The 22,672-nt window shown below is 47.2% G+C and overlaps 1 protein-coding gene across 1 annotated transcript in view; it reads left to right on the top strand.

The window, feature by feature from the left end:
• Positions 1–22,466, top strand: part of LOC8041586 (high affinity cAMP-specific and IBMX-insensitive 3',5'-cyclic phosphodiesterase 8B) — a 450,039-nt gene extending 427,573 nt beyond the window's left edge. Inside the window, exons 15-20 of the mRNA XM_042288919.1 lie at positions 29–224; positions 1,767–1,897; positions 2,494–2,719; positions 6,127–6,285; positions 15,125–15,254; positions 22,006–22,466. Coding sequence (XP_042144853.1) covers positions 29–224; positions 1,767–1,897; positions 2,494–2,719; positions 6,127–6,285; positions 15,125–15,254; positions 22,006–22,091 — 928 coding nt within the window. The 3' untranslated portion in view covers positions 22,092–22,466. The remainder of the gene's footprint in view (positions 1–28; positions 225–1,766; positions 1,898–2,493; positions 2,720–6,126; positions 6,286–15,124; positions 15,255–22,005) is intronic.
• Positions 22,467–22,672: the final 206 nt, after the last annotated feature.

The raw sequence follows: 22,672 nt of genomic DNA, 5'->3' as shown, positions 1-22,672 counted from the left end.
TGCTACACGTCTCTGTTCGTTCATGCAGGCCCCTCATCTGGCTGGGGCTTTCGCTGTTCTCCAAACTGAACGTGCACACGAGCCTGGACTGCGACGACGCCACTATCCGCAACTGGCTCCAGCTGGTGGAGTCGCACTACCTGGAGAACCCGTACCACAATTCCACCCACGCCGGCGACGTCATGCAGGCCACCGCCTACTTCTTGCTTAAGCTGCGCAAAAAGGTGACTGCTCCGCCGACACCGTCGCCGGAAACGATTCCGGAATAAACGTCAGCAGTAACCTTCCCAGATCCAGATTTGGAGTGCTTCGTGCTCCACTTTGGTACAGGAGAGGTGGAAGACCTATCGGTCGCAGGGATGTAACAAGCCTTTTTCCAGATGGTTTACAAGAGGTCTGCAAACTGGTCTTCTTGTGGTGAATGACAAGGAAAATTGAGTAGTCCCTCACAATTACAGCTACTCGCTCTCGAAATAATATAGAATTATATTGGTACAGAGAGCTCTCCGCGCACTTCCAGCATTCGGAATCTGGAAGAGCGCTCGTCGGGGCACCTAGCGTACAGAATGTTTCAGGGACACTCCGAACCATCTGGCCGTCCGCGGATGGCTCTGCGAACGAAAGGCTCATCCTGTCATCGTTCACGTGTTACATCAAACAGATTCAAATGGTTCAGTAGTATTCAGCTTACTTATATGTCTACATTTTAAATTAATTCACTTGGCATCAAGGAAATCGCGCAAAGAGAGAGTCGTGTCCTATATCGCCAGGAGATGATCAGCACGATCCAGCTGAACTGGAATTGAGGTTAAAGTTAGCGAACAGGCGAGCTGGTTTAGGTTACACATATTTTAAATCGCGTTCGACGGACAAAAAGAAAAAACAAATAGGAGGGAAACAAGCAAACATCCCGCGTTTGTATGCTGCCCCTTTTTTCGTCTGTTTTTCGTTTAGAGAACTGCGATGTTCCACTTTCCTTTTCTCCCGGCGCTAACAATACTACCTAGAATAATCAAAGCCACTAAAATTTTGACGCCATCACGGTGAGATCGAGCGAAGATATAGACTGGACACGAATTTGGCGTCAGCGTTGAGCTTGGCCACGTGTCCAAGCAACGCGGTGAAGAACTCACGGCATCCGGCTCGGGTCCAGTGAGCCTTCCCCCACAAGGCTTCTCGTCAATCCCACATTCCACCGCGCAGGGAACTGTCCGGCCATTTCGATGTATACAGACTCGTTCCGGATCCTACATTTATTTACCCTTGAAGTCCCTCAAGGGTCTTTAAGAATAAATAATGTAATTATTATTTACCCTTCCAGGATACAAATATCCTGGAAGTGGCTCAATTCCTCCTTACCACTGCGAGTTCAGAACTCGATGAAAACAGAGCAAACATATTCCCCTGTTCTGTTCTCATCAGATTTTCTTTGCGTTCTGAGATCGCGAAATGCTATAAGCAAACATAAACCGCCCCTTCTATTGACGGGTATTTTTCCACGCGCCGTATATCGGATGTCCGTAATGTGTCGAAGAGAGGATGGGACGCGCTGCGTATTTCCAATATGGTCTATTGCCGAGTTGGCGCCATTCGAATGTGATGACGTCTCATGGAGTGAGAGGAGGATGTTCGCAGGCCTTCATTTTTTTTTTATGTTAGATGTATGACAGTGTTCTGTCCCAGAGTTCTTTTGTGCGACACCCAACCTTTTCTAATGCCGTCCACCACTGACACCAGTGGCTGACGCGAGCCCGATGGTTTTGCAGGACATCTTTGACCCGTTGGACGAAGCCATCTGCCTCATCTCCGCAGTGGTGCACGACATCGACCATCCGGGCAAGTCGAGCCCGTTTTTGTGCAACTCCGACAATGAGCTGGCCATTCTCTACAATGACCGGTACGACTCTTGACTTGCTTGCCAGCTTGCACTCACACTCACATCCACAACCAGCTTGTAAGCGGTGCTAGTATTATACGAGGTGCGACCAAAAATTTCAGAGACTATAGCTTTGTGAAGTAAAAAAAAACTAGCGTTGCGCGCGCAGCCGCTGAAGGAAGGGACCTTCATGTATCATTATGCTAAAAGTCGTCATTGTGTGAACCTTTCGTGCGACACTACACGAGTGTTTGTGGCCACATGCTCAAGCATATTGGCTCTTCAGCATGGTTTGCACACCACAGCCAAGGGCGAGCATCAATTCTGCGTTAATTTCAAGAAATATAAAACAGCGATTTTGGCAGACTAATGGCACAAAAGCAGCGAGTCGTGCGAGGTGTTCTAAGGGGCACTCGCGCTTCAAGAATGAAAGAACATCACTGGAAGTCGAAGAGAGGTAGGGTTACCTTCCGCGACCCATCTTCATCTGCAGTGATGTGTCATTTTTAAAGCGCGAGTAGGGGCTGAGAGCGGTCTATCAGAACACCGCGTTTTAGAGGGAGGACGTACAGCGAGCGGTTATCTCGTCATGCCGTGCGTCTTTCGGATGGCTACAGGTCAGTGCTGGAGAGCCACCACGCGGCGTTCGCCTTCAAGCTGACGCTGTCGGACGAGAAGGTGAACATCTTCCAGAACCTGGAGCGGGAGGTGTACCGCACGGTGCGCCTGTCCGTCATCGATATGGTCCTCGCCACCGAGATGACCAAGCACTTCGAGCACCTTTCCAAGTTCCTCAACGCCTTCCAGAAGCCCATTCAGGAGGACGAGGCCTTCGAGTCTGAGGTAGCGCTGTCTGTTCACACCAGAACGACGAGGTCGTTTGTTAACCTATGCGGAGCGCAAGTTCGTCTGCTTGTTGCGCAGGGGTAGCAGTGAGGTTAGAACGCCGTGCTCTGATTGGCTCTATTTGGAACGATTGTGGGTAGACCTCAATGCTAGCTGCCTTTAGGTCTGAGATAGGTTGTGGCATAGTGCAGGCACCACCTAAACTCACCGAGTGTGAGTTTAGGTGGTGGATTTTACCTTGTGAAATTTCAAGGCGTAGTTCTGTTCCTGTAAAGGACGAGACCAACAAACTTGCCGAAGTCAATGGCGGACATGTTCGCAGGCGATCGGGTTAATAATGTAACTTGTGGTGCCATCTTTCGATAGGGGGCAGCGAGCTGACTACTCACTCTGTTGTCTGCTAGCTGCGCCCAACGTTATTAGATTCGCTCCGTTACGAAACTGCTCATAGACACTGCATGCACGAGCAGTCCCCCCCCCCCCCCCCCCCCAAATCTCTTTGACCACAGCTCGTCACCCGTCATTCGACGCGCCAGCGGCTGCTACGGCAACTGCAGTGTATTTTATGGAATACGTACGTTTCGAAGCACATTAGAGTTTTAGGGAACCGTTTTTGCGCATCCGATACGGTACGTTGGACCTTTCGGTACGCACTGCGCATATGCAACTGCTGAAGGCTCGCACATGCACAGTTTGTACCGAAGGGCACGTCGTACAATATCTAATCTTCAAAAACGGCTCCCTGACACTCTCTACTGCCTAGACGGCGTTGCACCGTACTCTATGGAACACACAGTTTTGAAACGAAAATCTAGAGGGCGCTTACAAACGACGGAAGGTGAACTGAACCGAGTGAGGGAGGTCAAACATGTACAAGTTACTCAAAAAAGTAATTACGTTCAGCCACTGAGTATCGGCTTCATAATTAATTTCGGTAGAGTAGAAATAACTCAAATGGAAAGTAAATGAGTAAATTACTAACGACCGTAAAAAGTAGCGAATTACTTTTCAAGTTACTTCTGTATTTTTAGGGTAACAAAAAAGTACATAGGTTTTGATGCGTTAGCGAAATGCTGCTAGCCAAATATAAGTCGGCATGTGTTTTCACAGAAATGCTCGCTCTGCTTCTGCCTGCCCAATCGTTCTTGTACATTTTTTTTTCCTTAGTCAACGATGTACTGCGGATGTATCATTTTTACTTTGAGGTTTAGCACTGCCCCAGCTTGATTTTGCAGACAGTGTTTGCTTGCTTAAAGTGTTGCGTAAAATGCATCTAAAAAGTACTTGAAGTAAAGTACAAAGTAAATGAAATGCCATGTGCTTTATATAAAGCAAACCGAGTGCATCATGTTTGAAGTAGTAAAGTACTACAAACAAAATTTGATTCATTTCGTTTACTCCCATAATACAAATTGGGCAATGGAGGCAGGAGAAAAGGTTGTATAAGTGCAGCTTGACGAAGCCCCTGTTCCCGTACAGGCAGATCAGTCAGCAGGATGTAATTGCATTATTTGAAACAGAAAAATGACATTTATGCACTACACCGAGAAATATGTTATGAAGAGGATAATATTTCGCGCAATGTCGTCTTATTTAAATTTTTGATGCAGACACCTTGGTTTGTTTGTGGTTCTTGTTTTTTTTAATGCAACACTGTTGGAAATGTGTGCTGATTCATCAGAAGACCATAATTAGTTCGTGGACGTGGCACACTCAAGGATCCGGCGCTGAGCATTCCATATGCAATATTTTTTTTTATAGTCAATTTGTAAATTTGCCTTATAAATGATCAGAAAATTTAAGTGATGTCACGCACATTGTTGCTAGCTTATATTTAAAATATTATTTGATTTTCATTACTTTATGTTTACAAAAAAGAGGTTCAGTATGTGCGCAATACGACAATTTAGTTACGATGCGAAAATACAGTGCACTTTTAATACAAACTACAAGTACTGTTTAGCACAATCGTGCTGTTGACGGCACGCCGATGACGCTTGATGACGTATTTTTGTGGTCACCTTTCGGGCACAACAACAACAACGCCGACGCCGCTTGTTTTTCACGTTATGGGACAAGGGAGGTCGTCCTAGAGGTCTAGGACAACTTCTAGGACGACCGCAAGGACGACACCAATGTAATGGGACAAGTACAGGGTGTCACAAAAGAAAATTTACACGGTATTCTTTACCGCAAAAATAAACTAGGCATCGCCGAACGGTCATTCTCCGCCCAAAGGTAGAGCTAGAGGTCACAACCAGATGCCAAAGTGTCAGCCCGATCCGATAACTTAATCAAAACTTATAAGCGATTTTCTGTAAATTTCAATGGGAAAATGGAGCCTACTTTTGCCTGTTTTCGGTTTCTGGTGCCATACATCCCAGTGTGTTCGTAAACTCCGTCGGCCGCCATTTTCCCATTGAAATTTTCAGAAAATCACTTATAACTTTTGATTGAGCTATCGGATCGGGCTGAAACTTTGGCATCTGGTTGTGACCTCTAGCTCTACCTTTGGGCGGAGAATGAGAGTTCGGCGATGCCTAGTTTATTTTTGCGGTAAAAAAGACTGTGTAAATTTTCTTTTGTGACAGCCTGTATATAGGGTCTTCCATTGAGCGGCGCGTGCCGTGCAATCGTGTTTTTTCGGCTTTTTCGACGCTTTTTCGCTCAATTAAACAAGTAAGGCTCGCCTTAAAAAAATAGTTGAAAGTCACTAAACAACTAGTTAAACTACAGTAACTTGAGTAGAGTAGTTGAACTATGTACAAGTTTGGGGGTGGGAGGGGGTGGGGGGGGGGGGGGGGGGGGGGGGGGGTACCGCGGGGTTTCACAACTGGGGTAATCTATACGCGTTTTCACCTCAAGAAAAAAGCATGTTTTGCGCATTGTTCATACGCCGCGCAAAATAGTTCTTATAGGATTTGGTTGGCGGAGAAAGAAACTATGCTTTTGGTGTTTGAAGCGTGTACGTCTTGATAAAATAGCACATATCTAATCTAAACTGCACCTACATATATCTTAATTATCTACATGAAAGGGAAATTAGTCATGCTACGCGAGGAGTCGGACTTTTTTTTGCTACGATTATTGAGGTGAAAACGATTATGGTAATGCTGGCTGCGCCTACCGGGAGATGGCGTCGCAAGTGTGGCGCCCTCTTGCTGGATGTCGCGATCCAACCGCCCGGATAGCGACATCCGGCAACATGACACGCCGGCTTTGGTGACGTCATTTCTTGCCACTTCGGAAACTGATGTATGGCAGAATAGGAGGCTAAACACGCAACGCGCGTTCTGGGAACCGTATAGTCCTGCGAGCGCACACCTGTCGCTTGGGCGCGCCACGGAATACGCGCTCATACCACGTGAGTACAATGACATCATCATCGTTACTTGCACACGCAGGCGATGCCGGATCACGGAGATTCCGGCCTGCGCTCAGCCGAAAACATCATCCTCATCAAGCGAATGCTCATCAAATGCTCCGACGTCTCCAACCCCGCCAGGCCCATCCAGCTTTGCAGCCAGTGGGCCAGCCGCATCGCAGAAGAGTACTGCGCCCAGGTACGCTGACAGGACGTAAGAACGCAAGTGAGCTGGTGTATATCGAACATTTTTGTGAAAAAACCCGAGACTGAGGTAATGACAGACGATGACAAGAAAGAGAAGAAGAACGTCTCAATTTGAGTCATTCTCCTTTTCTTCCTTGTCGTTGTCTGTCATCACCTCAGTCTCGGGTTTTTCACTAAAATACACCCTTTCGTCCGAGAGGTTCGCGCTCGCTTACTGTACTTTGCGAGATTGTCCGTAATACTGCACGGCGCAGTGGTACTCGGAAAGTTCCAAAGACAACAAAGTACCGGATCTAGGGTGGCTTCTCTACGCGAATTTGCCATTCAATATTCTGGAGGTGTCCGATTGGCTGACATCTTTTGCCAGTGCATGCCTCTGCGCATGCGTAAACCCTCCCCTCCCTTCCTGCCGTCGCCATTTTTGGAAGGCACTGCCCCGCACCATCAACATTCTCCCATCTTTTGTCTTTTTAAACGATGTATTGAGACATAGGTGGTTTGCATGAGAAGCAATAAAAGCCGATAGCGCGGCATGATGCCATACTTTGTTTCAGCGTAAAGGCTTACGGAAACAAAATGATTGCACTTTTTTTAGATGTGGTCGATGTTGTTCCGGCCGTCCAGAAACACTAGCCTTCACCAGCGTTTCAGGACTGCAGGCAGAGATGTCAAGAAAACCAATTTTTAAACAAATGAACAGATTTCAAAATTTCGTCTGGTCGCGGTCTGTGAAGCTCCGTTGGAATGCCGTCACGTCATGAGTTCCCAAGAAGCAGCGCCAGTTCGCGGCAGGGTGGCTCTCTCGTGGAGTTACTTAGTCCTGAATGTGACTTGGGAGAGAACACTCATAAGCTGAGACTGCAGCCAAAGCTACAAGCGCGACCTAGCCCGCGTTCCTGGCTTTGAGACATGCATTTATAGCGCGAGCGCTCGATTGTTCTGATGAACAACGCTTCAAAGCAGTGACCTCTAGCCAGCGTTATTAAATAAGCTCAGTTACGGAACTGGTCAGAGAAGCTGCATGCACGAGCGGTACCCCCCCCCCCCCCCCCCCCCCCCCCCCCCCTCACTCACCACTACTCGCCTCCGGTGGTTCGACGCGCCGGACGGCTGCTCTGGTACCTGTAGTATATTCTATGGGATACGTATGTTTCGAAGCGCAGCGCCTAGATGACGCTTCTCCGTACTCTATGGAATGCACAGTTCGTTAACGAGAATCTAGATGGCGCTTCGAACGACGGGAGGTGGACTGAAGTGAGTGAAGGGGGGTGCCCCTTCTGCGGGAGTTCCACTACTTGGGTAACCTAGTAACTTTGAATCTAGCTCTCGTAGTTGTGGCATTGGCTGCAGTTAAAGTCACTTTAGCTGCAGTCTCAGCTCCACTGTGCTTCTGCAACGTGCATTCTCCACCATCGAGATCGCCGTTTTCTGCAGACAGGTAGGAGCTTGATCTGAGGATGCGGGGACCTCTTCCAGGCCAACAATACGTCACTGCTGGCTACTGACGGTTATTTCTACTTACTGGTTCTTTCGAGCCACTACTTCTGCGGTGTGAAAATAACACGGCGAAGCGAACCCTCGTGCCACATAAAATACCGGCATGGCCGCGAATGACGTTACGGGCAAGCTATGTATAGGCCATAAGGCGTACATTCCTCGGATATTACTTCTAGGCGAGATTGTCACGCCTTGACGCTACCAAGAGGCAAGGATCGCAACTACGATACCCTTGACCGTACGAAAGCTACCGGGTGAATCAAGGAGACGGCAGGCTCTTCAAATCGACCGGAAAATTCGGTTTCTTAACCTATCGCGCTACGACTTTGTGCAGCGTTGCCTCAAGATGGTTCTTTTTTTTTTTGTAAAATTTGCAAAGAGCGAACTTACCTGAGGAAAAAGTAAAGAAAGAAAAAGGCTTAGCTCCCATGGAAATGCCGCGACGCCACCGGTCTTCAAACAACACGGCGCCGTTTCGCACGGGAGACAAGAGATGGCGCAAGCGGTCGCGACGCCAACTGCCGCCAACGAACGAGCAGACGACGCCGAGAGCCGGCGTATTTAGCAGACAATGAACTGCGGTTCCTTATTCCTACCGCGGCTGCTTTTGTTTCTTCGACTGTCCCCGCCTGCGGAACGCGCGCCGCTTTTGAGTCGAAAAGATTGTCTGCTAAAGACGCTGGCTCTCGGCGCCGTATGCTCGTTCGTTGGCGGCGTTCGTTGCGCCATCTCTTGTCTCCCGTGCGAAACGGCGCCGTGTTGTTTGAAGACCGGTGGCGTCGCTGCGTTTCCATGGGAGCTAAGCCTTTTTCTTTCTTTACTTTTTCCTCAGGTAAGTTCGCTCTTTGCAAATTTTACAAAAAAAAGTGAAAGCCGTTTACAACTCCCTGTAACACCGAATTAGAGCGCAGCTCTTGAGGAGGAGGAGGGAAGGGTACTGGGGAGGACGAAGTGACCTGGGGGGGGGGGGGTCACGTGACGATGCCGATGATGTCATCAGTGACGTCACTGATGACGTCATCAGTGACGATGACGATGCGGACTCCGATGACGTCATCAGCGATGATGCGGATGCCGGTGACGTCATCAATGACATCAATGATGACGTCATCCGTGATGATGACGATGACAATGCGGATGCCGGTGACGTCAACAGTGACGTCATCAGTGATGATGACGATGACGATGCGGATGCCGGTGAGGTCATCAGTGACGCCACTGATGACGTCATCAGTGATGATGACGATGACGATGCGGATGCCGGTGACGTCATCAGTGACGATGACGTCCTCGGGGAGGTCACGTGACCTCGGGGGGTGTCACGTGACTTCGGGGGTCACGTGACGTTGGGTGTCACGTGACCTTAGGGGTCATGTGACCTTGGGGTCACGTGACCCTGGGGGAGGGGTCACGTGACCCTAGGAGAGGGGTCACGTGACCTTGGGGTGACCTTGGCTACGCCGACGCCGACGCCGCTCAAGCCGGGAACGGGCCCTAAGAGCTGCGTTCTAAAATGCACCATCTGGGATCAACGCTGCACAAAATCGTAGCGCGATAGGTTAGGAAACCGAATTTTCTGGTCGATTTAAAGAGCCTGCCGTCTCCTTGAATCACCCGGTATTGACGTCACGATTGCGACGCGCAATGAGCGTCTCCCTGGTCAAATTTGAAGCGAGGGGTTGAGAGCTCGCGCTCACTTCATTTTGTTTCCGTACCCCTTTAAAGGGGTACGGAAGTGAAATGACGTGAGCGCGAGCTCTCTGTCCCTCGCTTCAATGTCGGTCAGCGAGAGGCGTCCATAGGAGGTATTCACTGGACGCCATATTTGAGGGCGATGTTTAGAGCGCATGCTCAGAACGAGCTCACATTAATAGCCAGCTAAGACCGGCAACCTTGATGGTGTTAAATGCACGCTCCAAAAGGACTGCGGAAACTGGCCGTCTGCACGCGATCAATATCGTGTGCAGACGGCGAGTTCTTGTGCACCAGACGACGCGTTCAGTGTCGTCTGGTGCACAGCAAGGCAGCGTTCTCGGGCCTCTTCTGTTTCTAATATATAGGGTGGTCCAAGTCACCAGGCTCGATCTAAGATGTAAAAAATAAGGCCAATAGACTTGCCAGGGTTTACGGCGGGATGCGACGCAGGCGACAGGGGTCCAGTAGTGGGGTGTGTTTGGCGTTCGTATTGATAGATGACGCTACCTCCTTATCGCGACGGCTCGCGACCGCCGTGGTTTATTAAAATTAACATAATCTTTTTTGAAATGTAGCTTCGGTTCAAAAATAAATGCGGACAATAAAAGCAAAACATAAAGTAAAAAGACGCGTTTGCATAACGACGGCGCTTTTGCTGGGAACGGATTTCGTCTGCGTGTCGTCTGCTTTCTTTCGCTGGTCGGCTGCACCTTCGGACGCTGCTCCCGACAGCATCTATCAATACGAACGCCAAACAAACCCCGCTACTGGACTTAGTCGTCTAGGTCGTCGCATTTCGTAGACCCTGGCAAGTTTTTTGGCACTATTTTTTACAGAAAGAGATCTACGCTTTGCAATTTTAGAAGAAAAAATCGACCCGTGAAATACACCTTTGACGAAAAATTTAGATGGCTACGTTCAGGCGTTGATTTTTAGTCTATTTTAGATCGAGCCTGGTGACTAGGACCACCTTATATGGCAATGACCTACCTTCTTCATTACCACCCACAATGGGCCTTTTCCGAGAAGCGCTGTGCGCACGCGCGGGCGCCCGATGCCAAGCGGCGGAAGTCGGAACGAAAAATCGAGGAAATTCGGAAGGAGGCTGTATATCAGCGAGCAGAACACGTAACTCCAGCATATATGTAATTGTGTTACACAAAAAAAGAATGTCGATGGAAAGGAAAACACGACGTTTGGGTGGACGCCACGGATGCCCCTCTTTAAAGTCGCGTTGGGCAGGCGCCGCTGCTCAGAGAGCGAAGAAACTGGTAGCGTAGCTCCCATTATCGATTGGTAGCGCAGGTAGGTTACTTCCTCCATTTTTAGTTCGTGCAGCCACCGCCTGGTGCCGTCGGTATGTGGAAAAGGTCCATTAGGCTTTTTGCTGATGATTACGTCATATATAGAAAGATATTCAATATATCCGACCATTTAGTATAGCAGGGTGACCTTGATAGAACTGGAACTTGGTGTACGGCTTGGCTCATGAAGCTCATATCATATCTCATATCTCAAAAAGAAAACGCATGAACATTTCCACATCTCCAAGCAGATTATCTACCCAGTATTCTCTTTTAGCACGCGACGTTGACAACGTGTCTGTCTACGAGTACCTAGGTGTCCACTTCTCAGAAACGTTAAACTGATATAATCAAATGGGTAGCATAGTAGCGAGTACTTACAAAACCCTCGGCTTCTTGAAAAGAAATGGATATCTCGCACCTCCGTTCACTAAATTGCTTACTTACAGATCGCTCACACTTCCAAAAGCAACATCTAACGTGCTCTTTACTTTTCGTTTGATTTGTTTTTCTACCGAACGCGCTTAGAGCAGACGAGTTTGGCGGTAGCAGACGAAATGGGCATTTCTCGCCGAGTTTTGGCGTCTGGGGACGACCAAGATTCTTGAGGTATGGGCCGCTACTGTTGTGTTTTGTGAACTGTCGATCGAGTTACGGCCCTAAGAAAGAAAAAGCGGTGATATTTAACGCGGGCAATGTTGAGTTCGGGTGACTCTGTCGTGCATGCGCACAGTGGGACCACAGTGATAGTGCGACGGCGTACCTCTGTATTCAAATGACGTCGCACTAAAACTTACCTTTCTTGCACGTAAATATTGGAAACGTATAAGCCAGGTCGCCGAACACATCCGCAGACGAAGTGGAATCGACGTGGTCAACGCATTCACGACACGTCTCAGCTCATCAACTGACTTCTCACCTCGGCTCCATTTTGTCGCGCTGCGCGCCTACTTGGTTATTTTAGCTTGTAATGTTAAACTGTACAAGCAAAACAGAAGCTATATGTTAAATATATCGTTACTCTGCTCAATTAAACCTGTGTGGTTTATGCAGAGTTTATGAAATAAATTGTCAGTGGGCCATGTGTACTGCAAAATTAATGGGGATATTTCGTTTTTCGCTTCTTCTTTTCGGGAAGACATCTATGTGGAGTACTGCGAACCTTCCTGGAAGCGGGGACAGAATCAGGTCGCCCAATCGGTTCTCGTTTCCCCCCTGCCTATCGTGCACCCTCGCGTAGACGCCAAGAGAGAGGAGGAGATGTGAGGACGCCAGAGCGGCAAGCTCTGGTTGGAATTAGTAGTGGGTAGACGCAACGCTAGTTGCCTTTGTCTCCGCTGCTCACGGTTAGAACCCGTTCGAACGCCAAATGCCGGCATCTGGAGTTCGGCGTTCGCGTGCGAAGAGTGAATAGAGACAAAAACAGCTATCGGCGGCGTGTGCGAACTACAGGGGGCGCTTCTCTAGCTACCGTCATCATCGTTTGTGACGTCACGGTTAGGACAGACCGGGACAGACAGCGCAGACCTTGGATACCTCGGCTCGTCAGCTCGCCTCCTGCGTTGTTTGGGTAACGCTCGGCGAAGCGCTTCAAGCGGTGTGTTTATTTGGTGAAGTTGATATTTTTAGTAGGACATTTTACCGTATTTTGAAACCGCACGCGGCACGCGTAGTCGTACCAACAAAAACTTTTGGAGTTGAGGTGTCGATGCGCTCGGATGTTGGTGTACTGTTTTCTACCCCGTGCAAAAAGCTGAATGATGATTATATAGAATATCCAGCATTTTATCCCACTACAACATGTACCACGGCGAATAGGACGTATTTTTTATTATAATTCGGACACAATAAAACTAAGAAGGGAAGGTCTCATCGAATTGAAAATACAGGGTGATTCAAGGAGACGCCAGGCTCTTTAAAGCGACCGCAAAATTCGGTTTCTTAACCTATCGCGCTACGAATTTGTGCAGCGTTGCCCACAGATGGTGCCTTTTTTTTTATTTTTTTTTTTTTTGTGAAATTTGCAAAGAGCGAACTTACCCGAGGAAAAAGTAAAGAAAGAAAAAGGCTTAGCTCCTATGGAAACGCAGCGAAGCCACCGGTCTTCAAACAACACGGCGCCGTTTCGCACGGGAGACAAGAGATGGCGCCAGCGGTCGCGACGCCAACTGCCCCCAACGAACGAGCATACGACGCTGAGAGCCGGCCTCTTTAGCAGACAAGGAACTGCGCTTCCTTGTTGTTACCGCGCCTGTCTTTGTTTCTGCGACTATCGCCGCCTGCGGAACGCGCGCCGCTTTTCAGTCGAAAAGATTGTGTGCTAAAACCGCCGGCTCTCGGCGCCGAATGCTCGTTCGTTGGTGGCGTTCGTTGTGCCATCTCTTGTCTCCCATGCGAAACGGCAACGTGCTGTTTGAAGACCGGTGGCGTCGCTGCATTTCCATGAGAACTAATCTTTTTTTCTTTCTTTACTTTTTTCTCAGGTAAGCTCGCTCTTCGCAAATTTTACTAAAAAATGCACCATCTGTGGGCAACGCTGCACAAAGTCGAAGCGCGATAGGTTAAGAAACCGAATTTCGCGGTCGATTTAAAGAGCCTGGCGTCTCTTTGAATCACCCTGTAGGAAAGCGAAATGCGGGAACCTCTCGCGTGTGTAATAAACACTTCAGTGAAAACAACTTCGTGTATATTGCAGGCTTCAATGTGTTTTGAGTGCTGCTCTATTATTAATTCCAAGTTGATTCTTCTTTTTGTAAATTAGTAATCGAATATTTGCTCAAAATAGGGAGTGTTCGTAGACCGCGTTTCCCCCTCCGCTAATCCCTTCGCAACGAAGCAGCCGCTACTGCGCCTGCGCGCCGATGGCCTTGACTGTAGAGTTCCGGCTAGCGTAGCTGGTTGCGGAGAGCGTTGCGGGACAGCGGAAACGATCTACGAAAATTCCCTAATAACTGGCATGAAGAAGCGGAGGCTGGCTTACGGGGTCGTTTCAATGAAATCCCGGCTTCTCCAACTTGTCGACTCGAAACGTGCGAGACCCCCTCGCGATCGAAGTGATCTATTAAGACCCTTCAGCGTCCTAGAAAACGAGAAATGCACCTGCTATAAATTACTCCCGTTTGTTTGTTTAAATTTTGCGGACCCAAATTCGCGTAATGCGTGACCCTACCGAAAAACCCAGTGTATACATTTTCGCTATCTGGATTGTGGAACTGGAAACCTATTTGAATTCTATCTAGATTTCAGGTTTTCAGAAATTATTCCTTTGTCTGCAATTTGGGTTCCGAGTTTCGAGAAACAGATTTCCAGTTCCATAATCCAGATAGGGAAAATTTATACCCCTCAGCAAGCGATTCTAAATTTGTAAAAAAATCTTAGTTAAAACAGGATAAAGCAAATTAATCAATCGTCTGAATTTGCCGGGCCATGGCCAACATTTTAAGAATTTATGAAAAATTCTGCATTTTCTTCGTGATGTCGTGATGTGACAAATTTCTTTTTCACGCATTCGATTCGGGAGGAACTAAGCGTCAGTTGCTGACGAGCATTTGCTCGGCAGTAATTATCGAGTCACATGCATGGATAGAAGCGTCACTATCGGCACGCTCAATGTAGCTCAAAAAAGTGTGCGGCGCTTTGCAACACACATGTGCGCGCGTGCACAGCTAAGACAGCACGTCATTTACTATGGTGGATACAAAACCTTTTTCTACATCAGCCTCCAAAGATTCTAAAAAAAAAAGAGAGTCAGAGATGAGCCCTGACGCAGGCCGCGCAAGCTGTAAGGTGAAGCTCAGGCCTGTTTCTGAACATTTTAGTTTTTCTAATACAAAAAGCAAACTTGAGGCGCTGTTATTGATTAGGAAGATCACTCACAAAAAAGTTATACGTGTTTCTTTAATTAAAAAGAACCGTTTTTAATCGGCATAAATGCGGACTAACACAGCCTCTCCATGCTTTGACATAGCGCGTCGTTTGCTCGCATCTTACCAGCTGCGTCACAGGAGGGCGCCCGCGAGGTTACCGCCACCAAAACATCTCAAACCCACAAACGACGACGCCATGACCAGGCTTTGTCTTCTATACGTGGTATTTGGCTGAAGACGCGTTGCACCGTATCCCGGTGCGATTTGATGTTAAACCTGCTGATGTCAGACCTTCCGAGGTCAAACCTGCTGATGTCAGACCCGCTGATGTCAGACCTGCTGATGTCAAACCTGCTGATGTCGTTCCTGCTGATGTCAAGCCCGCTGAAATTGTTGCTTCCGAGCTAAAAGATGCTGCGGAGAAGATCTAATCTCTCGCGACCTCCTCCTTGTGTCCTTTCCGTGACAGACCGATGAAGAGAAGCGTCGCGGCCTGCCCGTGGTGATGCCTGCCTTCGACCGTGCCACGTGCAGCATTGCCAACTCCCAGACGGGATTCATCAACTACTTCGTGCGAGACATGTTCAGGGCCTGGTCAGGCAAGTGCCGCCTGAATTTTCCACTTGTCTCCAAACGACTGTCTTTTTGTGTGACGTCACTATAAGAAAAGACAAAAAAAAAACGGTTTTATTCTACCACGGGGTTTCGAATATGGGTGAAGCTTTTGAAGTGACAGCTTAAATCGGCTCGGTAGCGGATCGTGCTACGATTTACCACAGGGGTGCCTGAAAGAAATGAAGTCGTTGCTTAAAAATTTTCAAGAACAAGCTTACCTGAGTAATAAAACAGTAACTGTTTCTTTTTTTTTTTTTTTTTTGTTCTACCGGCAGTTTTTGTTTGCTAACCGGGTACTTTCTGTCTCCACAGAAAGTGGAGACTTTCTGCCCCCCCCCCCCCCCAAAAAAAAAAAAAAGAAAACGAGAAATGGCTGCAGAGGCGGCTTGCGGCAGCTCAACAGCCGCTCGATCGCGCCGCAAACAGACAACCTTCCCGAATCATAAGCGAAACGCGCTATTTTGGTGATCTAATGGTCAGTGCTCGATTTGTTTTGTGTTCTCAATAGAAGAGATTAAATTGACAGAAAACAAGTAAAAGTAATGGTTCGGCGAGTGATTTTAGCTGCGCGTCGTCTGCTTTCGGCGCGACCCGGCGGCTACTGAGCTGCCGTAACCTGCTGCTCTGACCGGCCGGGACCACTGCCGCTATCTTCAGGTTATTGTGCCACTCAGAGGGTGCGCAGCTAGCAAACGGGCGCCGTTTGCAAAAAAAAAAAAAATGATATGTTGGTGCGATGTTTCTACTACCTTCAGGGACCTCTGTGGTAAATCGTAGCGCCATACGTTACTAAACCTAGTTATGCGGTCGCTTTAAAGGGATACTGCAACAAACTTCTAGCGACTATTTTATTGTCTCAATGTCAGCCACGTTCTGGCCACACCACGGAGACGCTAATTTTTTGCTCGAAAAGACACCAAAACATTTAAAAGGAATAAACCGAATGTCGTTACGTCACTATGCACTAAAAGCATCGCCGCTCTGCGGAAGTACAGCGACAAGCCGCGTGCGAACCGGATGTCTCCCGGCCTATTCAACTCTTGTGGGGAGCGGGGAGGGGCCACTGAAAACGGCCAAGTTGTGACGGGTTGACGACACAAAGTGGTAGAACCCATAACCACGCCAGCCCTCAAGCGGCTTTGTTAGTGTTGAAACAACTGACGTCACGTTTTGACGTCGATTGGTACACATCCCGTGATGCGTCGCGCTCTTCGATGGCTGATCATCGAGCGCTCGCTGGGATCGGGGAACGAAAAATCTACAGGGGGAACAGCGCACCCGAATAACAGTCACTCGAGTTAACATACACACAAAAGAAAGAGACACATACGCTGCGCTGACTGACAACATTTCTTTCATATCGAAAGAAAAGAAAAAAAAGATCAGTTGTTCTCCCTGGCCCTAGCCTATAATACAAATAGAAGAAGAGGAGAAAGTGTTAATATACCCGAAAAACCTAGTTATTTATTCAAAATACAAGCGTGCAATTCTCATTCTCAGATTGAGTTGATCATGTTTCATTTATTTCTGAACGTGAGAGATATATCTTAAGTTTCGATTCAGTATTCCTCTAAAGCAGGGGTCTCCAAACAGTGGCCCGCGGGCCGAATCCGGCCCGCTGAGATCATCCGACCGGCCCGTGACTGACCGCGGCTCACGGGCCCTGAGGGGCTCACGTGACCCTGAGGGTGGTCACGTGTCCTCGGGGTGGTCACGTGACTGGGGGAGTCACGTGACCTGTTGCATGCAACCTGTTGCATCTCCTCTGAGTTGCTGCATCTCAGGTTGCATGCATCCTGTCGCATCTCCTCTGAGTTGCCGCATCTCAGGTTGCATGCAACCTGTTGCATCTCCTCTGAGTTGTTGCATCTCAGGTTGCATGCAACCTGTTGCATCTCCTCTGAGTTGCTGCATCTCAGGTTGCATACAACCTGTTGCATCTCCTCTGAGTTGCATGCAACGCGCGGTTACGCCGACGGCGACGCCGCTCAGGCTGGAAACGGGCCCCTAAGAGCTGCGCTCTAAAAAGACTACCCTGAAAACTGTTTAGTAAGGCGTGGCCTCTCGTGATGTTACTCATTGGACATCGTCATCACCAGCAACACCATTCTTAGTCTTCTGCTTCATATCTGTGTAATTACGTGTGTTCCAATTCCGTTGCGTTCCCATGTGTCGGGTGTCTCCAATAGCGGCCTGGCTCGTTAAATAGACCTCAAAATTCGGTTTCTTAACCTATCGCGCTACGATTTTGTGCAGCGTTGCCCACAGGTGGGTGAATTTTTTTCGATAAGATTTGCATGGAGCGAACTTACTTGAGGAAAAAGTAAAGAAAGAAAAAGGATTAACTCCTATGGAAACGCAGCGAAGCCACCGGTCTTCAAACCACAGGGCGCCCTATGGTTCGAAGACCCGTGGCTTCGCCGCATTTCCATAGGAGTTAAGCATTTTTTTTTATTTTTTACTTCTTCCTCAGGTAAGTTCGCTCTTTGCAAATTTTATAGAAAAAGATGCACCACCCGTGGGCAACGCTGCACAAAATCATAGCGCGATAGGTTCAGAAACTGAATTTTGCGGTCGATGTAAAGAGCCTGGCCGCTACTTGAGACGCTCGGTATATTGTGCTTAGAGTCCTCTATCGTATCTATTGCGTAATGTCAGCAACAAATTTTTTTTCATTCTCACAAGTCTTCTACCCCGCGTGAACATGTCAAAACTTCAGCTTGGGCGAGTTGGTTAATCATGCTAATACTTCACAGCGCACAACAGACAACACACCTGCTGCAACAAAAACCACAAGACCAAGTTTGTTTCCTGTGCAGAAGGAGTGACATATTCTCTCCCTCTTACCTGTGGGAAGTGTTACGTTGGGCAGACGCTGTCTTAACGATAGGCTTCGAGAACATAACAACAACGCCATTAACGCTAACTCAGGTCATCTGGGCATTCATTGCAGAGATTGGGGATGCTCCCCCCTTCTAAACAATAGCACAGTACTGGGACGAAGCAAGAACATACTAACTAGAGAAATTATCGAAGCCGCTAGCATAGACCTGCTAGATGTATTATGCTGCAACAAATACCACAAGACCAAGTTCGTTTCCTGTGCAAAAAGAGTAATATATTCTCTCCCTCTTACCTGTGGGAAGTGTTACGTTGGGCAGACGCTGTCTTAACGATAGGCTTTGAGAACATAACAACGCCATTAACGCTAACTCAGGTCATCTGGGCATTCATTGCAGAGATTGAGGATGCTCCCCCCTTCCAAACAATCGCACAGTACTGGGACGAAGCAAGAACAAACTAACTAGAGAAATTATCGAAGCCGCTAGCATAGACCTGCTAGATGGATTATGCTGCAGCAAAAACCACAAGACCAAGTTCGTTTCCTGTGCAGAAGGAGTGATATATTCTCTCCCTCTTACCTGTGGGAATAGGCTTCGAGAACATAACAACAACGCCATTAACGCTAACTCAGGTCATCTGGGCAATCATTGCAGAGATTGGGGATGCTACCCCTTTCTAACCAATTGCACAGTACTGGGACGAAGCAAGAACAAACTAACTAGAGAAATTATCGAAGCCGTTAGCATAGACCTGCTAGATGGATTATGTGTTGGTACCCCGTCGATTAGCTTATCCAGAAAAAGAGTTAAGGCCGGTTCAGACAGACACTTGCGTTTGAATGCGTTTGACAGCGTTGCGCCGAGAACCGAAAGCGAGTCACCGGCATATCTGTGCTTCGTATGAAGCGTGGAATCCAATTCAAGGAATCATCTTGGCACGCGGTATAAGCAGCAGAGATGTCCTGGTTTCTCGCTGCCGCAACGCAGTCAGACGCAGTCAAACGCAACTGTCTGAACCAGGCTTTAGATTATTTAGGAAAACCTCCTTAGTAACTTTTACTGTAGTAGGCCTTGCTCTTATTCTCTGTCATTTCTTTCTTTTTAATTTTATTTTGTATTTTCTTTTCTTGACTTCTTTTTCTTCCTTATCTTCTCTCCTTTTTCTTTCTTCGTTCTTCCTTGGTTAACTTTTATTTTCTTCTTTTTAGTACGTAAGAGTAAAAGATAACGAAGATGATGTTCAATATATCCGAGAGTTGACAGTCAGCGCTGCGTGAGTGTTGTTTCTTTGTTTAGATCTGTTTTGATGGTGTGTTGTCTGCTGTGCGCCGTCAAGTATTACCATGTCAAAGTTCCTACGCGCTTTGATTTATGCCTGGTTGGTTTTTTGGGGCCCAATTATTGGCGACGTAAGCGATCGAAAGCGTCGCTGTGGTCGGCCCACCACAATTGGCCGAATGATGACTATGACGTCAGCAAGGGATGTCTCATCGACGGAAATAAGAGGAATGTAAGAACTTCAATTTTGACGGTGTTGGCAGTATTGGTTTGAGACCGCCATGACTTCAGGCGTTCACCATGCTCATTACAAACACCATCGAACTTGTTGTTCACAAGGTAACGACGTCACGAAAGGTAACCGAAGGAGGGCGCCACCGAAACATCTCACCGCTAATAATGCGTTATAAGGAAATAAAGTCTACGTATTCGTCCACCATTGTTTTTTTACTATATCTTTTATTTGTTTTATATGCTTATCCAAGATAATTCATTTCGTTTTTCCTCATTTATAATGACTTATTTATTTACCGGCCCTCAAAACAGCGAAAGATCCCCGATCTCAGCCAAGAAGTTTGGAGAGCCCTGCTTTAAAGGCTTCCCCCAGATTCGAGACCCCGTGATGCGAGATTCGATTGTCCAAACTTTGGCCAAGAGAAAAACTGCGCTCCGCTTTTCCTGAGCGTGATGCACTGCGAAAGCTATGGTTGCTGTTAGTTGAAAGTCTGCGGAGAGAAACTGAAAAAAAAAAAAAAAAACTAAAAAGAGACATTTACATGTCAATCGTGCGACTAGTGTCGTACGATTGACATGTGGATTACTTGTTTGGTAACCTCCGGTTATGAGTGGCGCACTCGACTTTAGTTGATTTGAGGTCCTGTTTACTCTTTCTCATTACTTCGACTTATTATTGATAGAGTTCAGATGATATAAGTAAAATTGCGATTTGTGATTATGATTATTATTACTTCTCGCTATTACTGACACCGCTGACTTCAAATCGTTTCCACTTCTAATTACTTCGACCTATTAATAACACAATTTACATATTAAAAGCTTAACATTTTATTACTCTCGATTACTTCGACGAATTATTGACAAAAATATCACTTCGTAGGAGCTCATTAGATATTCTGATTACTTTTTTGGTTATATAGCTATTATTGACGCAAACAACTTTATAGAAGGAAACATTTCGTCGCTGAGTCGGTCACTGAATTGATATTGACACAGGTGACTTCATATAAGTTCAGCTGGAAGTTTCATTAGTCATTTTATTAATTCGTCTTACTATTCCGTCAAGTGACTTTAAATTAACTTAATTAACTTAGTGGTTACTTTTTATCTTTCACCAATATATTAGTCACATGTCTAGTTAATACCAGCCTTATTGACATCTTGATCATTTTGAGTAACTAGTGACCTATTTGACTTTTTGTTGATCTAACTGACATAAATCTTCACTCTCACTATTACTTTGAGCTTTGATACCAACGAGTGATTTATTTTCAGCTCAGTTCCCATTTTGATCCCTCTTTTGATTACTTCAACTACTATTGACCTAATGGTGTTTGATTCGGCCTAACTGAGATCATGATTACTCTCGACATTACCTTGAGAAAGTTATAGACTAACTGATTTATTATCACAACGAGTAACATTATGGTTACTCTTTTGATTACTTCGAGTTACTGTTGACCCAATGGACTTTAATTTGTCCTAATTGACATCTTGATGACTTAATTACTTTGAGCTGATATTCAACCAACTGATTGATTATAAGCCTAGTTGACATTATGATTACTCTTTTTATTACTTTGAATTACTATTGACCCAGTGAACTTTAATTTGGCCCAATATACACCTTAGTGACTATTTCTATTAGTTCGAGTTATACAACCAATTCATTTATTATGAGTTGGGGCGGGTGACGTGTGACCCCTGTCGACAACTAGTCAACAGGAATCACATCTCTGTTGGTAAAGTTCAACATAATGAGCGAGAAATTTATACACGAAAAGAAACTGAAGGAGAACAGGAGACGGCAGCGTCGAGTTCTTACTGGAAGGATTAGCGCGTCGGCGCAAAGGTCAGCTGCTCTTGTCTCCACCCAGCTTCTCCTTCCAACCAGAGCGAGCAAGAGCGTCGTCTGCTTTTCTTGTACCGCTCATTCACACTGGAAGCGGATCCGCGTTCGCAAAGCGGTTGCGAACGCGGTTGTATAAAGATCCAGTACAATTGCACGCGCACTTGATGCCATCGAGTGCGCGTGCAATTGTACCGGATCTTTATACAACCGCGTTCGCAACCGCTTTGCGAACGCGGATCCGCTTCCAGTGTGAATGAGTGGGTAGGGTATGACGTTCAAATTCCGGACGCCGGCGTTCGGACGCCAATCAAATGGCACTAGAGAGAACGCGCAGCGAACGCAGCCCGGTGACGAGGCGGCCAAGCGCGCGCAGTTGTTGGTTCAGGTATGCGGGGTGAACAGAAGCACCTTTGGAGGGTAAGCAAACGCAGACGAACTTGGCCTTGTTCCTCGTGCGCTACTTTTAATGCCATATGTGAGACCAACCCGCCCACCAGCTGATTCTGACTGTTCCTCCTTGCGCAGACTTCGGCGAGTTCCCCGAGCTCATGGAGTACATAGAGAAGAACTATATTTATTGGAAGGATAAGGAACCCCAGTCCAACAAGTGAGATCATGCGGCGGACGACCGGTGACTGCAACCCTGCCCACGTTCCTACCTCCTCCCCATTGCTGTTCTCTCCACCCACCGTGTGACATCGACATTCATCACCTTGTGCGTTGATGTGAGCATCGGATGTACATGTGCATATGTGTGAGCGCCACCGAGAAGCTGTACATTCAGAACGTGCGTGTGTGCGTGTGTGTGTACGCGTGTTTGCTGCGAAGTTCGAGGCAGGCAGAGAAGACGTCGGCCCGGCCGAAGAACTTACGTCATCGAGATCACAACCTAATCCAGGACCCTTCCAACGTACGACTTCCAGAACACGACACCGTTTCATCCACACTTAATTTGGGAGAAGACAAAAAAAAAAGTGTTAGCGCCCTTTCTTCGACAGTGTAATAGATGTTCAACAAAGTTGCGCACGAGCCGTTGTCTCACTAAACCAAGCACGCACCATTGTTATAGTTAAAACCGCCAGCACTTGTCCACGTTTGACGGGAGGGGGCCGTATAGAAAACTGTGCCTATGCATTTCATTGGCACTTTTTCCGATGCTTCATTGGCCTCATCGAATCGTTTAAAGTGAAAC

Source organism: Ixodes scapularis, unplaced genomic scaffold (genome assembly GCF_016920785.2).
Source record: "Ixodes scapularis isolate PalLabHiFi unplaced genomic scaffold, ASM1692078v2 PGA_scaffold11__112_contigs__length_91849675, whole genome shotgun sequence".
NCBI lineage: Eukaryota > Metazoa > Arthropoda > Arachnida > Ixodida > Ixodidae > Ixodes > Ixodes scapularis.
Note: the sequence above shows the minus strand (reverse complement) of the source record. Positions and strands in the feature narration are given on the sequence as shown.